This window comes from Arvicola amphibius, chromosome 2 (genome assembly GCF_903992535.2).
Source record: "Arvicola amphibius chromosome 2, mArvAmp1.2, whole genome shotgun sequence".
Taxonomy (NCBI): domain Eukaryota; kingdom Metazoa; phylum Chordata; class Mammalia; order Rodentia; family Cricetidae; genus Arvicola; species Arvicola amphibius.
The window spans coordinates 58,858,728-58,875,952 of record NC_052048.2 but is presented as its reverse complement, the minus strand read 5'-3'; the positions used below and the strand labels follow the sequence as shown (position 1 = coordinate 58,875,952).

At 54.6% G+C, this 17,225-nt stretch overlaps 2 protein-coding genes across 2 annotated transcripts in view; both read right to left on the bottom strand.

The window, feature by feature from the left end:
• Positions 1-681: 681 nt before the first annotated feature.
• On the bottom strand, positions 682-7,237 carry Abtb1 (ankyrin repeat and BTB domain containing 1). The gene is made up of 12 exons (XM_038318971.2): positions 7,082-7,237; positions 6,144-6,206; positions 6,015-6,070; positions 4,641-4,785; positions 4,342-4,501; positions 4,203-4,248; positions 3,821-3,937; positions 3,615-3,733; positions 3,380-3,478; positions 3,129-3,296; positions 1,352-1,552; positions 682-1,263 (listed from the first exon to the last, which is right to left on the bottom strand). Exons 1-12 carry the CDS (start codon positions 7,135-7,137, stop codon positions 1,057-1,059), a joined length of 1,437 nt encoding a protein of 478 aa, XP_038174899.1. The 5' UTR covers positions 7,138-7,237; the 3' UTR covers positions 682-1,056.
• Positions 7,238-7,964: 727 nt separating this feature from the next.
• Positions 7,965-17,225, bottom strand: part of Podxl2 (podocalyxin like 2) — a 34,433-nt gene continuing 25,172 nt past the window's right edge. Inside the window, exons 3-8 of the mRNA XM_038320002.1 lie at positions 15,202-15,998; positions 14,721-14,795; positions 10,770-10,926; positions 10,394-10,455; positions 8,839-9,018; positions 7,965-8,304 (exon numbers count right to left, since the gene is read on the bottom strand). Of these exons, the coding sequence (XP_038175930.1) occupies positions 8,092-8,304; positions 8,839-9,018; positions 10,394-10,455; positions 10,770-10,926; positions 14,721-14,795; positions 15,202-15,998 (1,484 nt within the window). The 3' untranslated portion in view covers positions 7,965-8,091. The remainder of the gene's footprint in view (positions 8,305-8,838; positions 9,019-10,393; positions 10,456-10,769; positions 10,927-14,720; positions 14,796-15,201; positions 15,999-17,225) is intronic.

Genomic DNA, 17,225 nt, shown 5'->3' with positions numbered 1-17,225 from the left:
CCCTAAGCCTTCTCAGATAAACACACACTGAACTCATCTCCCCAGCTTGGAACTCGGGAGCACCCCAGGCCCTGGTAGAGCCAGTGAGACCCCGCCAACCATCTAGTGTTCCCCTCTGCTCGCAGTGAGTTCTGGAGCACCTGCCTTCCACCTTTGCACCAATCGCTAGAAAGCCTGACTGACGGCAACTGGTCCCAGCTGCGGCTTCAGAGCTTCCTCCTTACAGCCAACATACGAGAGCAAAACAAATGAAAAGGCATTGGTGAAGGAAGGGGGATGGATCTAGAAAGTTCTGGGAAATGACAAACACAAAGACAAGGAGATTTATAACGTTTCAGGGTAACAAGCACAGGTGGATGGCTTTCCAGGACTGGGGCCAAAACAAGGGTCATTGCAGGTCAAAGGGTCGTGGTCCATAGACCTAAAGGCATCCAGGGAATACCATATGTCTCTAATGTCTTAGTCTGTGTAATTAGGCCACGGAGGCAGATCTGCTGTGGTTAAGTGGCAGGAGTAAATGCCTACTGACTCAGAACCTCTTTGCCAAGCCTCGAGGCCACCCTCCAGAGTGTCCCACTGAGGATACCCAAACCCCCAACCCACAGTCCCCAGCTTTCCCTTCTTACCAGTTCCACTTCCCAAAGCCTGCCCTCCCAAGCTACACCCCAACAAAGGCTCGGGTTTCCACAGTGAATTCAAGCTTTATTGCCACACACACACTCCTGGCTTCCTGTCCAACCCTGTACGTGGAAGTAGCCGAAGCAAGTCAGGGCTGGGCAAGTGCCAGGAAGGAGTAGGTGGGTTGCTGGGGGAGAGGGGACTGAGTTCAAAGCCTACCACACCCCAGCTTTCCCTGAGTGGTGCCAGCCCCAAGTCTCGGGGCTTATTTGTGCACTAGGGGAGGAGGCTCATCCCAAGAACTTGTGAGGTCCCCAGGAGCTCAATGAGTCCCCTCTGTCCACTGTAATGCCACCAAGCGTGCAAGAGCAACAACAGTTTCTGCATGCACACACCGCACATGCTTGTCACCATGGGAGCCCTAGCTGCAGCAAGGGTTCAGCAGTCTAAGCCAATGGACACCAGCAGGTCTTCAAGTGCCCGCAGTCGCTGCTGTGCCTCCTCAATGGCACTGTAGGTCTGGACTGTGCTGGCCACGTGGAAGCGGATGTCATCAACCAGTGGAATGGAGTCTGTCTCCTGCCGGGCGGCCACAGCTGCCGCCTCTTCCCTTACGGCCTCCACGAAGTCCTCTCGCTCTACCAGCTGCAGAAGAACAGGCTCAGCGCAGGCTGGATCGCAGCGCAGGCTGTCTCCTGCCCTCACAGCCTCCCCTCTCTGCACCCCTGCCCACCTTCTCGATGACCTTGGCCATGTACTCAGTACACTGGTCCTCCAGTCGGGCCAGGCGAAACAGCTTGGCTATGCGCCAGACACCCACCACACTGTCCTCCTCCAGCATCTGGGCCAGGCTGCGGCCACAGAGTCGCTTCAGACCAGGTAGAAGGTACATGTCGGCCACACTCAGCACATCATAGGCCAACTCAGGGGGAAGCTGTGGAACAAGAAGGGACACAGGGACACCAGTGATCACCAAAGGCTCCCAGAGTCCAGGGTGGAGGCCCCAGTGGGGACAGGAATGACACAACTCTGGAGGCTGGCCCAGGTCCCTGAGGGTGCAATGGGCAGAAGAGTCTGGACGGAGAGGGTCCTATGCCTAAGGCGGACTAGTGCTTAGGGCTGGAGGCCTTCTAGGAAAAGCCGTGTGGGCTCAGTCACAGACTTCGTGAAATTCCAGGCAAGTCCCTTCACTTCTCTGCCTGTTTCCTCATCTGTGGAATAGATTCATGACAACCTTGAAAAACTGTAAAGTGAGCTGGAGATGTCTATCTCCAGTTCACAAGCATATGCATGGCTCCTTCCACTGTGAGAGATCACAGATTTGAGCAGGGGACAGCTAAGGTCTTGGCTGGGAAAGACCAAGGGTCCAGCTTCAGCTTCAGCCTGACCTTGGGTGGCCCAGAGACTGAGCAGAGGGGAAAAGGACTATGCCACTACACTTCAGGCTTCCACCATGCCATCTAATTGACCTACGGTCCTGTGGTCACATGCATAAGACTCAGGGAAACACATTTCTCTTCCGTCTTCTTAGGGGATACACTGAAGCACTGAGCAGGTATATAACCTGCCTAAGATGGCATAGCTCACAAGAGACTAATCTACTGTTAGACCATGTTCAGAAGTCGATCCCCACTCTGAGCTATTAAGAATGTTCTTGGGAGCCAGGTAGTAGCGGCACATTCCTTTAATCCCAGCACTCTGGAGGCAGAGGCAGGCAGATCTCTATGAGTTCGAAACCAGCCTGGTCTACAAACCAAGTGCCAGGATAGGCTCCAAAGCTACACAGAGGAACCCTATCTCAAACAAACAAACAAAAACAGAAAAAAAACTGCTCTTGGGGTACAAAGGTTCTTCAGGAGGAAGCTTGTGACTCAGGATGACAGACTCAACCACAGAGTGAGTGGCAAAACATGGGAAAGGAAGTGAGGGACATAGGCAGAAGGGAGGCCGATGGTAGAACCTGTACAGGGGAGGATGATGGGAGTCGGAGGGCCAGGACCGGGGTCAACAGGAAGTGGTACAGGTACACACATTCCTGAGGCTCCATCTCAGTTGTAGTGGACAAAGCCAGGGTAGGACAGAAGCTACAGCCTGAAGGTCAGAGCCACCATTCCTACACAGAACTTTCCCGGAGCACAGCATGCCCCTTTGAGCAGCTCTGCAGATACCACGTGGCCCACCAGGCCCAAAACATTACCTTCTAAGGAAAGGTCTGCAGGAAAGGTCTGCCCTGGAGAAGCCAGAGAGTGAGACGCCTGGTCCCTCAGACCAATAAAAAACATAGTTCTCTCCCGCACACTGCTCTGCTACAGCGCTGTGCACACACATGCACACACATGCAACACAGGGAACCTTGGCAATGCCTACTGCCACCATAGGCCTGAGTCAGGAACTCTAGGGCAGCTAAGGACAGGAGTGACCCAAGAGCCCAGAACCTCAAGGACCTTGACAACTCTAAGGAAGACATCCCAAGGCTCTATTCCCCGCTGCCCTCCCACTGGGTGCCGCACCTCAGTATGGTCACTGTATACGTAGTATAGCACATGAGTGAAGATATCTGGGGAGATGTCGTGCAGGGTGACAACTGGGGGGTCCCCAGAGGCTGCAGGTTCCTCGCTCTCTCGAAAGTGGTCATCCAGCAGGGCCCGGAAATAGTCGCTGCGGCCACAGAAGAAAGCCTGAGGGAGGAGAGTCCAGAGGGTACCAGTGCTGGAATCCGCCCCCAGGTGCTAGCCCAGGAGGGACAGGAGGGCACAGGCACCTTGTGGCAGAGGAAGCTGGAGTCGGCCACTCGGAAGCAGATATCAGGGCAGCTGCTGAAGCCATCAGGACAGGGGAAGGGCAGCTCTCCTAGATCACCCTGGTATAGGAAAGGTACCCATCAGAGAAAAGCTATTCGTGAAAGGGAAGCCACTTCCCAGGCTGGCCTAGGAGGAGAACCCAGCCCCCTTCCTAGACACCCTTCCTGCCCACTAGGCCAGCATGCCCTTCAGTACCCGCAGCTCAGGTGGCAGGGCACAGTCAGCCAGCAGTGCCAAATCCTCCCGCAACCGGGGATCCGCTGGAGGGGGCTCAATAGTCAGCACCTTCACACATGTACCAGGCTTGGAAGCCACTAGGGGAGAGGACAGCAAGGATTTAGAGAGCTTGACCAGTGCTACTAGCTGCAACCCAAGGCCTTGGACTGAGACCCTGTACATACCGAATTCAGACACCTTCTCACATTTAGCCTCTAGGTCTTCAAGCAGGTCCCATAGCTGGCACTGCTTGGCCAGGCGTTCACAGTCACTAACATGCTCCACACCGATATCTAGGCGGCCTGGGGGTACAGGGGGTTGGGTCAGAACCCGACAATGTTTCTTACTCAATGCCCTGGTTTCCTCTTCCAGGAGGTCCTGAGGCCTGCTCAGTTTGTGGATGGGATGTTTTCTTTCTAAGCAAGCAAGTCAGTGCACCGAGTCTGAGTCAGGATGCTTGCATGCCAGGCACACCCCCTCCTCCCCAAAGGTGAGTGACTTAGAAGGGGCACGTCAGCTCCAGGCCACCCTGGGTGTGCTGCTGTCCCAGCCCAGGGGGTCAGTCACCTGTATACAGGTACTGCAGCAGAGCCCCAAAGGCCACCGGGTTGATCTGTGGGCAAAGCAAAAACGAGAGGTCAGAGGGTACCACGAGCTAACTGCTCGCCCAGAGGTCAGCACTCTCAGCCAAGGCGGACAGACGCACCAGCGGGTGCCTGAGAACCACAACGCTCTTGCCCTTCCATTTGGTGTCCAGCATGTTGGCGAAGTAGGTGCTGCGAGCACCGAGGACACAACGGTGTGCCCGGAACGGCTTTCCGTGTACCACGAAGACCACATCACTGTGGATGCCCTGTTCCAGAAGCCTGGGGAAAGCCAGGAAAGGATGCATCACTTAGGCAAAAAGCAGGTGCATCAAGACCACTCAGCACACCCCGCCCACCTAAACCCACTGAGAGTGCGCAGTAACCCCCACCAGCGCTACAAGCTCCACCCCCAACTCACCGCTGCAGGAAATCGTCGTAGTAATCCCGCCTCCTGCAGGACGCGGTGACTTGTTTGTAGTCACGCAGCGCACGGCGAATGGGGTCGCTCAGCGCCCCATAGAGACACCTTTCGCCATCGAAAGTGTTGGCCTCACAGCGGGCTCCTACGAAGCAGTGCTCACCAGTCAGTGAAGGCAAAGGACACACAATCCGCGCGCTTAAACGTAGGCATATTCGCCGGGCGGTGGTGGCGCACGCCTTTAATCCCAGCACTCGGGAGGCAGAGGCAGGCGGATCTCTGTGAGTTCGAGGCCAGCCTGGTCTACAAGAGCTAGTTCCAGGACAGGCTCTAAAAAAGCTGCAGAGAAACCCTGTCTCGAAAAACCAAAAAAAAAAAAAAAAAAAAGTAGGCATATTCACGCGTACGTATCAGACAATATGCAGCCTAAGTGCAGACTGGATGGCTGGGCTGGTGTACAGCCATCCTGACTGGCAGATCTCTGCCCCAACTGAACCTACACTCGTGGGGCACTTTAGTATGAGACAGCCGCCATTATTACAAAACAGGACCATAGTGACAATGGTAGTGGCTGCTACACGGGGAGGGTGTGAAGGCCAGTGCAGTGGCTAAGTACAGGGCCTTGAATGAAGCGAGAGGTGCACAGATCTAGGTAGGGTCTCCAGTCTAAGCAGGAGGTACTGCAACTGAAAAGACTTGAGGCAGGAGATGGCTTCGTCTAGTTGGAGCACTAAGGGACCAGGTGTTGATTGGCAGCCAGCAGGTGGAGCCTAAGGAGTGAGTCCTGTGGAGTTTTCACAGGCAAGTCTGATTTTAGCCTTTTGTCCTGTTATTTGAAACAAGGTCTCAAAAGGTAGCCTTGGCAACTTTGAACTTGAGATAATCCCCCTACCTCAACTCTCTCTCCCAGTGATTGGATCACAAGTGTGATCAACCATGCCCGATTGCTTTCCCCCCAAAACACTCCCAAACTCCCTTCACCTCTGCTGTGGAAAAGATCCTCCGCCTGCAATATGGGGCCAAGAGATCAGTTTAGCAGATCAATGGTGATATGGTCCAGGCACCCCACCGGAACTGGTCTGGGTGTCAAGGGTGACATGCGGAAGTGGACAGAGGGTCACCCTTCCTGCAGCTGGCAAACAGATCGCTGGTGTCCATGGCTAGGGAGGCTGGACCCCCCGGCCGAACGATGTCTGGAGACCTCTGTGCCAGGCCGGATGTAAACACTCACGGCCCCGCCCCTCGCGGCTTCACCTCGCAATGCCCGACTGTTTGTTGACTTTGGGGTGTTAACAAGAAATCAAGGGTGCATGCAAATGTGTATGTAGTGAGGTCTCAGAGCTTACATCCAGTCAGACCCCGGCCCTCTCTCACCGTTAGCCAACAGGTAGCGCACCAGCTCTTCATGCCCACAGAGGCAGGCATAGTACCTAGGAAAAAGCAGCAGTTGTCAGCACTGTAGCCCCACCCTACCCACCCAGATACCCCACAGCTCACACTCACAAAGGGGTGCTGTCCCACTTGTCCCGCACGTTCACCTCCACGTCTCGTTGCTCCAGCAGGTACCTGGGCAGGAAGTTCAGAGCCTGGGTCAGAACTGCGTCTGATCTGGGAGAGGAGACCAGGTAGAGGGGAAGGAAGCCACATCTCTCTGGGCTCGAAACCCCTCTGGAAAGGGCGAGGGCTGGGAGTGCACAGGCCTACAATGATCGGCAACTGCGAGCTGGGTGACAGCCCCAGGTTTAGAAGGCTGAGAATTTGGTCTTGTAATATTTGGGGGAGAGAAGGTGATGGGGCCCCTACTTCAGCTGGGGAGGTGAAGGCAGAGAAGCCAGAGAAAAGCTGGTGCAGGCACTCTGGGAGTGGAGAGCAGGAGACAGGGGCAGATCTAGGGAAGAAGTGGAAAGAACAATGTTAAGATGCTGAGGAGAAGAGGCCAAGAACTAGGAAGCCATCACAGGGACGCGGCAGCCCAGAGAGGATTATCAAGGCAGGGCCTGGGCTCTCAGAGTTGCAGTTACATTGAGGGAGGGGTCATTAGCTCGGAGGTGACATCTGGTGTTACAGACAGGCCTAAGGAGGCTTTGGGACAGAGCTGCAGCCTGGCCTGCTCTGATGAGGACAAGGGGATTTGGAAAGAAGGGCCATGGAAGAAAGGAGTCCATCAAAAGAGAGTGAGGGCCAGTATCCGTTCTCCTCCCTGCCTGCCCAAGGAGACTAGGATCTCGGTGCCAGGCTCGTACTGGCTGCATCAGGAGTATATGCAACGCTTGATACCTCCGTGGAGGGGAGTCGTTTCCCAGCGCCGAGTTAGGTAAGGGACCTGGAGAACGATCTCTCCGGCTCGGTCAGCTTCGGGAGCCCCACGGCGCCCGCCTCGCACACCCATGCCCGACGCACCCTGAGGACACCCGCCCGCCTCCTGCACTGCAGGTCCTCACCGCACACGGCCCACGTCACCCTTCCTGCAGCTGGCAAACAGATCGCTGGTGTCCATGGCTAGGGAGGCTGGATCCCCGGCCGAACGATGTCTGGAGACCTCTGTGCCGGGCCGGATGTAAACACTCACGGCCCCGCCCCTCGCGGCTTCACCTCGCAATGCCAGACTGCAGCTCTGCAGCGGCGCCTGGCGTCCGGAGGACCGCTGATCCCCGCCTCCACGTCACGAAGACCACGCATTAAAGCCCCACCCATCAACCTTGACCACGCCCACTTAGCCTCTAGGGGCCCTCTAACCTGAACCCCACCTACACGTCTAGAGGACAATTCAACCCCCGCCCAGGTTCCTCCCATTCGCCAGAGAACAGCTCACTACCAAGGCCCCGCTTCCCTAGAAGGACCTCACCCTAAGGGCAGTGCACTCCAGGCCCCGCCCGCCTTGCCCTGATTGAGCCCTGAGGGCAGCACCGCCCCCAGGCCTGGCACGCTGATTTCCCCAAACACGCCGGTGTTCGGCTTAGGCCCCGCCCACAAGGCCTCAAGGCCACAAGGCCTGGGCCTCGCCCACTAGGACCTTTCCCTCCCAGCTCCGGGCTCAGCCTACCCCGCCTGGGTTTCACCCAGAGGACGATACACTCCCTAGACTCCACCCACAAGCGCCTAGCCACGCCCACAAACCCCACAGAATCGCCGGCCACCTCTTGGCCCCGCCCACCAGCCCGCAAGACCTCCCTGCCCCGCCTGCTCTTCCCCTCCCCCGCCCCATCCCCAGAGCGTCGCCCTAGGGAAACAAGAAACACGCGTGGAGGCGGAGCGGCCCGCGCGTCTTGGCGGCTTTAATGGAGTCCGGGCGCGGGGAGCTGGCAGCCCTCGGGGCCGGGCGGGACGGGGTGGGAGCTGCGCCGCGGTCGCCTGCTGCGGTGGGGAAGCGTAGAGGCCCTACGTGGAGGGTCGGGAGGGGCACGGGGCCGCCGCGTCGGGCAGTCCCGCGCAGTTGCACGTGGCCCGGCGCTCACAGGTGAGTGTCCTCCTCGAACATGTCCGAGTCCTCAGGGTCGCGCTTGCTGCCCATGAGCGCGCTCCAGCTGCTCGGGCCATTGATGGCCCCACCGCCGTTCAGGCTGGGCTGCTTTTCCTGCATCTCCGACTGGCTGTCGCTGGCCACGTCCAGCGTGGGATTGTCGTGGCAGCCGTTCTCCACAAAGCGCAGCTCCTCGCCGTGTGACTGCGGCAGCGGGAGAGGGAGCTGGGCACACCCGGTGGCTGCCCACGCCACACCCCCAGGGTGCACTCTGGGGCCCAGTAGACAAGTTCCTGCAGCTCTAGCCTTAATTTTCTCACTGTAAACCCTGTCACCTCCCTGGAGTCACCTGATTCCTCCCAACAGCCCTTTATAGATATGAGACTCCCCGAAACTCAGGGCAAGTGAGCTGGACAGGATGACCAAGGCCTGTCCTTTTTCTCTAGTGCAGGTTACAAGAGACTCAAAATGTGCAGCTGCTCTTAAGCCCTGAAGCAAGGGGCACTGGGGATAGGAGGAACCTGAGAAGAGGTGGGGCCCCTGGTAAGACTGGCACCCTTCACAGTGTACCTCCTCGCAAAGAACACCACAGTACCAGCCTCAGAGAGAGGTAGGTGCAAGTCCCAGCCTGGCAGTGAGCAAAGCTGAGTTGGTACAGGTCACCAGGTGAGGCTGCTGAGTGGCATTGGCTGATCCTGGCAGCACTCCGCCCTTCCCAAGCCCTCCTGGCCTACTCACCACGTGTTTCAGCTTGGGCAGCCGACGCTGCCAGCAGTTGTAGAGTAGGCCAAGCACAATGATGATGAAGCAGATGACACCAATAATCACCAGCACCACAAAGAGTGTCCCGTAGTCACTGCGCACCTGGGTAGCCCGCGCCTGGCAGCTGCTGGTGGTGGAGTAGTTCTGGATGCCAATCTGGGGGTGTGGAATAGGACCTCAGCACAAGTCCTGAGAGCTACGAACACTGGTGAAGTTGGAATCCCCGACAGGCCTGGGACCTGGACCTGTGCTCCGGGCCATGCTACTCTGCCTCTTTTGGTTCATCTAAGACTAGCCTTTCCCAGTGGCCACATCTCAACTCCTTCACATCCTCACTGATTTCTTCCCGGCCCGGCACTGGGACTGTTCTCCATGATGACAATCATGGCCCGAATAGATGGGGCCCCACACCTGTCCCCATCAAATACACAAAGCAAAAAGGCATCTGGGAGACACCCCTCCAAGTCGGTGCCCTGAAGCATAGCTTCCACCTTAGGGGTAGGTGGTGTCAGGCAGGCAGCCTGGCATCATCAGGGGCCATGTGGAGATGCCCACCTACTTCCCTTTCTCAGTGGTAAGATCACAGGTGGCAGTGCTGCCTGCTGCAGACTGCTCTGGCTGGGCTTCTGGCCCAGGGGCAAAGCTCCCTGCAGACCAGTTTCAGGCGAAAGAAGGGAACCAAGAAAGGGGAGGGTTATCTGAGAGCCCTGGGGCAGAGGCTGGGCTTTGGCTCTTCCCTGTGTGAAAGCCAGTGGCCACCTGTATTCAGGAGCCCAGATTTCCAAGGCTGACGAGGCTTTGGGAGTCACCCGGCAATGCAGAAGCTTTCTATTAGGTAGGCTTGGTCCTTGCTACCTGGATGATCTCAGGCAAGGCACCTGACCTCTCTGCGCTTCAGCTTTCCTCATTTAATCCTTAAAACCTCCATGGAGTGGAGGAAGGGACCAAGGGAGAATCCAATGTAGTCTGGACCTTGTAAGCATTGTATATAGCCCAGAAACACATAGCACCTTTGCATTATGACATCCTGGGTATCGTCAAACACTGCAGAGACCCTCCAAAGGGAAGACTGAACAGGTCATGGGTCAGGGAGAGAAAGCAGAGGCAGGGGTGAGGATCAGGAGTATTTGGATATCTGGACCTCCATATGTTCTGTATTCCAGCAGGGGCCAGAAGACCAACTGATCAGGGCCACATCTAACAATGGAGGGATGTTTCCCAGTTCCAGACATTGCCTAGCACCTCCAGTTCCCCTGGAGGGGCACTGGTAGGCACAGGGCCTATCTTTAGGTTCTGTGTGATACTTGAGACACCGTCCTACTTAATCCCCTCTGCCCTGGCCACTCCCACCATGGCCTAGGGGTGTACAGTCTTTTTGCTCAGTTGGTTGCCTGCACACACTCTTTACATCTGGGTTGGCCAGGGCACACCCGTCCTGGAGCAGGCTGTGAATTCTTTCAGCACTTTTGAGAGTCAGGGAGATGGGAAAGGATGCTGCAGTGCCCTCCAAGTCAAGTCCCTGTATACTTACCTCCTCCAGATTCCTGCGGATGCCATTGAGCATGGAAAGGACATCTTGAGTGGGTACCACCCCTGGAGAAGAAATGCCATCATCACCACAGCATCCAAACCCCTCTTAGGGCAGCCTGCCTGAGCCTCCTCTGCTACACTTCTGGTTCTAATCATGCCCATGTATGTTCCCTGCTTGACCTGCTTCCCATAGAACACCACGTGACAGGTGTGATGCTAGAAGCGTCTGTAGCTCAGGGGTCCTGCTCTCATAGCATGCGATGTCTATACCCGTCCCCTCATCACCAGAACCCAGGCACCGCTCCACCCAGGGTCCGTTCCTTCCTGAGCCCACAGTCTGAACCTGTGGTGGGACACCTCTCCCATATCCTGCTCACCCTGCTCGCCCACAAGTGTCATCAGCAGGTGCTGCTCTTTCTCACTAGGCTTGCTCAGAGAAATGTGCCAGTCCCCACGGTGCCCACTGCGATGGCGTGGCAGGACCTCCTCCACCAGGGCTAGGAGCTGCAGTCCGCGGTTCCGTCGAAACACTTCCTAGGGGTTCAAAGGAACGAAGCTCAAAGAATGGTGATGGTCTGACCTCATCTGCCCTCAACTCATCTCCCAAAGGCCCAGGTGGCCCTCTGGCTAGCCTGGTCAGCTCTGGGACCGCCTGAGAGCAGGGGATAGGCAGATAGATTACAGCTTGTTAGTTCACTTCCATCTGCAGGTACATGGTAAAGGTGTGTGCCTGCCCCAGAGCCACTCAAGTGGAGGGGACGTGGATCTGTCCACTGACAGTGACAAACCCTTTACTGGGGTTTGTGGTGCTTCCAGAGACGAGGACTATGTACATGATGCCCATGGCAAGTTGAAGGAAAGACACAACACTAAGTCCCCATAGCCACCAAAGAGCATGAAGGCTGAGAACGGTGGGTGGGGCTTCTTTGCTGGTCATCTCACCACCTGGCCAGCACTGAGCCTTGAGAGAGTGATGGGAGTCCCTTTACCACAGGGACTTAAAAAACCATAGAACTGGCTAAGAGTACCTGGGAACAGGCCAAGGAGTGGGGTGAGGAAAGGAGAGGTGAAATGGTTTCCTTCCCCTCAGATTCTACCTCACTGCTTAGATGATAATGTCAAACGTAACTACAGAATGTAACATGAAAACGAACCCAGCCCTCCACAGGAACGTAGTGCAGGAGGACTGGAGGCCAGGCTGCTGCCATGAAGCTCATACCCGTTGTTTGTAAAAGAGACCCTCCTTTGGTCCTCGAGCCTCTTCAGCAGCTCCTCCTCTTTTATATGAAAAACCTCGACCCCATTTCTTCCAAGAGTCCCAGCCAGACCCCTCTCGCAGATGCTCAGCTCTCCATGGTGCTGAGGGAGCTGGGCTGTCAGAAGACATCTCAACAGGCCACCCCCAGTGCAGGCCCAATGCCTTTCTTATGACACCTAAGGCAGAGAACTGCTACTTTTGGGTTCCTGCCTAGGATAAGGATCTGTCCTCTGGTTGTCATGCCAACCTGAAATCCACCAGGCTGACTTTCATGCTGGGCTTGTTTCTTGTTACCACAGTGAATGCCTGGTGCACCTCAGCTCTAGACACACTGTAGCTTCCTGGCCAGCAGTTCTGTCCCACACAGTCAGGCAAGCCCAGGGTCAAGTCAGGGTCAAGGGATCAGTGTCTTCACTGATGTGGGAGGGCAGGACAGGCTTATTCTGTTCTGGGGCTTGGAAGCCCTCTGTTGCCCTGACACATGCGCTACCTCTTTCAGGGTAGCAAAGTCTGCCAGACTCGGAGTTAGCTAAGGAAGGGAAAGCCCTGGCTTGAAACTAGATGCACCAGGGTACAAATCCTGTGGTTTCTTAGCTCTGACCTTCAGTAACACACTGAACTTCAGTTTCTCCATCTGAGATGTGGGCTACTTATCATCCTGGAGTCACTCAATCACAGATTCTGGGACAGTAGCTGTCCCTCTGGGTCAGCCCTGCTGGTAATCCAGCCCTCTGCATGGAAGCAAAGGCCAGAACTCTCTGGTCCTCCCTGACGACTACCCAGACGTCTCTTTTCCAAGTATTTCTTGTGCCAAGCAAACGATTGGATCCTTCATCTCTAGAGCAAAGATTCTCTTGGCTTCTAGAACTTCACGATCAGCTTGGCATTTACTGTTTTACCATTTTGTGCCTGTGCCTGTGCCTGTGCCTGCCCATCTCTGCTGGCTCCCTTCCTGCCTCCTCTATCTTGGGTAAAACCAGGAAGAATGGGCTAGTCTGCACCACTCTTTTAGATCTCACATGCAAAATTCGAAAACCATAGCTGCATCTTGTAAAACTGTTTCCGAGGGGCAGCAGGCATGTTCCTCCCCATCTTTTCCTGAAGACAAGGGGCTGAGTGTGGCCCACCACTTTTCACACACACACACATACACACACACAGTCCCATTCCCATTCCCTTCCAACACAGGTCAAAAAGGAAATAACGGATTGCTGGATGAGAGAGATACAAAGTCTACACATGGTTCTTGGAGATGGATGCACCAATGGCAAACTGCCTCTCTACCTGGAGAGGTCATCTTTTCTGTTTTGTTTTCAAGCCCCCCCAGCCCCACGCTGGTAATAACCCAGGGTCTTGAGTGTGCTGAGCAACATCACAGAGCTACACCTTAGCCCTGGGAGTTCATGTTTTCAAGAGAGTAAAACAGAGTACCTCTGGCCATGAGGATGTCTAGCACAGCTGTGTGGGAAGTTAGCCGTCCTGCACCCCAGAGTTAATGAGCACTGGTATTCATGTAAGCGTATCTATTATATGGAGACGCCCAACCTCTGCCCTGCCTTGGCTCCCAGAACACTGACAACAGCCCTTCATATTTCTAGTTGGACAATCTAGTCACCCCTGGAGGAAGGACCTAATGCCACTGACTTTAGATACTTCCGAGTAAAACAGCCCTGCCAGGCCACCATCTAGGAGCCACAATCCTGGTAGCATTGTCAGTCTGACACAGCCTGGGGTATGAGAGGAGGAATCTCAGTTGAAGAAATGCCTAGATCAGGTTGGTCTGTAGGCATGTCTGTGAAGGACTGTCTTATTAACTGATGCAGGAGGGCCCAGTCACGGTGGGCTGCACCTTTCCCCAGGCAGGTGGTCCTGGGCTGTATAAAAAAAGCTAGCTAAGTATGAGCCTGGCCAGGGAGGGGGTAGGGGCACAGTAGGCAGTGCTCCTTCATGGGCTCTGCTTTGAGTTCCTGTTTTAGATCATGCCCTGACTTCCCCCAAGGACAGACTGTGACCTGAAAGTGTAAGCCAAATGCCCTTTCTTCCTCCAGTTGCTTTTCGTCTGAATGTTTTATCACCCCAAGAGAGTAAGAAAGGACACCATCTTGATCACGTGGAGGTTCTACATCCCATCAGGGGCCCAAGCATGGCTGGCTCCATGACTGATGGCCTAGTGCATGAGATGTGCAAGGCTTTGAGAGCATTTCTGTCTGCCTTTGTCTCTGTCTGTCTGTCTCTTTCACACACACCAAAAAAACTTTCCGATCAGCCTGTTGATGCCTCCCTAGAGAGCTATGAACAAACACCAACAGATGCTGCTTATGAAAAAGCTTAAGAACAAATTTCAAAAGCAATTAGGAAGGGGGTAAACATCCTTTGTGAGGCAGTGTCTCACTGTGTAGCTCAGCCTGGCTTTGAACCTGTGATTCCTCTGTCAGTGACCACAGTGCTGGTATTGCAGGCCTGTGTCACTACACCCCACACGAAAATAACTCTGAAAAAGATATTGTTGGGCAACAACAGTGCTTGACTGTAGCCCCAGCACTTGGAAGGTGGGCGTAGGGGTGTGACTGAACCCAGAAATTCCAAGTTTTCCTGACCAACACAGCAATATCCTGTCTCACCAAAACCCTATGGATGAAAGCTACAAGTCTCGATCTCATTAGGAAATAAGGCATGTAGCACACAGGAACAAAGACCCTTCAAACTGAAAAGGAGGAGGGGCCAGGGCTGCAGCTCAATTGGTAAAATGTGACCCTGAGTCTGTTCCCTAACATTGAATAAAACCAAGTCCTGCAATCCCAACACTGGGGAGGACCAGGGGTTCAGATTCACCCTTGGCTACATAGTATGTCTGAGGGAACCTGGGCTAGAAAGAAAAAACAAAACTCAAAACTACAAGAATCAAGGAGGAAAAAAAAACAAGAATTTTTAAGTAGGAAAGACCTCTTTTTGGTTTTCCGTAAGTGGTAGGTGCTGGCCCAGTTCTGGACTGAGCCAGCCTCCCCACAAGAGCCCTGCTGTGGCATCTCTCTCTGCCCTTTCCCCTTCTCACGGGCAGCTCAGCACTCACACAGTCTATGTTCTCGGTCATGTTCAGGATGATGTAGCTCTTCCCAGCCAGGTTGCTCCAGTCCTTGCAGATCACCTGTGCAGGAGACAGAAAGCAGGGCACGGAGGCCTCAGGAGAGGCCTCTGGACGGCAGGAGGAGGTGCAGGCCTGAGGTCTGAAGACAACCACATCCTCCTGAACTGCCATTCAGGGACCCCACCCCACAGGCCTAAGACTAAACAGGTGTCATAAATGAAAGGTTGGCCCGTCCAGAGGCTTCACTGTGGGGGATGCCCTTTTGCCCTGGCACTGCTGGGGACTGAAGACTCCTCTCCCTCCTGCAGCCTATGTGTACGAAGGATGACTTGGGTGCATGAGCGCTGACCGTGGAGGTGGGGAAGGTGTGGTCAGCCCCCACCACACCACACTGCTGCTGACAGCCTCAGGACCCAGAGGACAGCAGGCATTCTTACACAGAGGGCAGCTTGCACCTCCGTCTTACCTGAGTAGAGTCCCACGGTGTTAGTGAGTGAGCTTCCGCTGCCTGCCCCTCCAGGGGCTGCTCACTGATACCTTCTTGTCCCCAGGTAGCAGAGGAAGGGGTTGACTCTCTGTCTTGCGGTCCAGGTGGGAAAGAGTCTGGGGTTCTGGGGTAAAGGTGACCCTCACCGGGGACCTCAGTCCCACTTGGAGCCACTGTTTGTGGGAATGAGGAGGATGGCAGTTCCCCCTGCTGGCCATCTAAGTCAGCTGCTCCCAGGGTGGCCTCCTCACCAGCTGCCTGGGTGACCTCAGACTGTACCCCCAGCCCTCCAGCTGGCCACTCGGTGCCCCCAAACTCCTGGCTATAGTTCTGATCCCCTAGGGCCACTGTACTCGGGGTAACTGAGGGTACTGACAAGGTGGGCTTCACACTGCTCTCCACCGCCATGCCTGATGTGGCCTGGTCCCCAGAATCCTCCTGCCTGTGTCTGGTGGCCCCAGGACCCTGGCTGCTGGTGCTGCTGACGCTAGGTGAAGAGTCATGGGCCTGCATAGTGGTTCCTTCTGGGGGTCTGCTCACAGGGAGCAGCTCTTCCTCTTCCTCTGCTTCTGCCTTCTCCCTCTCTTCTTCTTCCTTTTCCTCTTCCTCTTCTTCTTCCTCTTCCTCTTCCTCCTCTTCCTCCTCCAGAGGCATATTCCAGGGAGGCTCAGCAAGATCCGACTTGGGCAGGATGGAGGGGAGGTTTGGCAGGTCTTGAGCCTCGCCTGGATCTTCCATGGAAGCCACCTTCTCAGTCAGGTCTGGGAAGACGTAGTCTAAGGAAAAAGATGGAGAGCTAACTCGCAGGCTTCATCAGCCACGGGTAGGGTGACCCTTATACAAATAGTGACTCCAAGTGGGACTGAGGAATAAAAGAAGAGTGGTGTTTCCATGGGGACGGAAGGATACAGGGATGCCAGATGATTGGCAGCACTGGAGAAGAATGGGAAGTAAGCTGGTGAGGAGGATGAAGCCAGCCCACAAGGACACAGGGAGCTGGCTGTTCACATTTTCCCTTATGGTAATAAAAATATCATACAAACTTAGGGCCTAGAGAGGTAGATTGGTGGTAAGAGCACTGGTTCAACTCCAAGACCCACATAGCATCTTACAAACACCTATAATTCCAGTTCCAAAGGATCCATCCAACATCCTCTTCTACCCTTCAAGGGTATTGCATGCACTTGGTACATAGACATATGTGCAGGCAAAGCACACATATGTATAAAATAAAAATACATAAAATCTCCCAAACAAAACAAGACGAGACTGATGGAAACAGGCCATGATACTGTATTAGTCACTTTTCTCGTTGCTGTGATCAAAAACTTGACCAGAAGAAACTTAAAGGAGAATTTGCTTTGACTCATAATTCGAAGGGTTCAGATCATCAAGAGGGCCATGGCAGTAAGGGTCTGATTTGGGATGTCCTTCTGTATATGTGCTGCTCGTATTGGTTAATGAATACAGCTGTTTTGGCCAGTGGCTTAGCAGAGAGTAAAGCCAGGCTAGAAGAGAGTAGCCAGAGTCAAGGAGATGCCATGTAGCTGCCGAAGGAGAAGGAATCTTACTAGTAGGACACAGACTCGTGGCAATACACAGATTAATAGAAATGGGTTAATTCAAGATGTAAGAGCTAGCTAGAAATATGCCTGAGTCGTTGGCCAAGCAGTGTTGTAATTAACATAGTTTCTGTGTGATTATTCGGGCCTGAGCAGCCGGGAAACAAGCAGTCTCTGTTTACAAGGGTCTCCATAGTAACGGGAGCTGTAAGCAGCAGTTTATTTCTTTGTGGATCAGGAAGCAGAGACAGAAGGCTTGCCATTCAACCACAAGGACCTGTGCTTGACTTTACAGCACCCACATAAAAAGATAGGTGTGGGGCTGGAGAGACGCCTAGAAGTTAAAAGCACTGGCTACTCTTCCAGAGTACAGCAGTTTAGTTTCTGGCTCCCACCTCAGGGGGTTTACAACTGCCTGGAAGTCAAGTTCTAGAAGACATA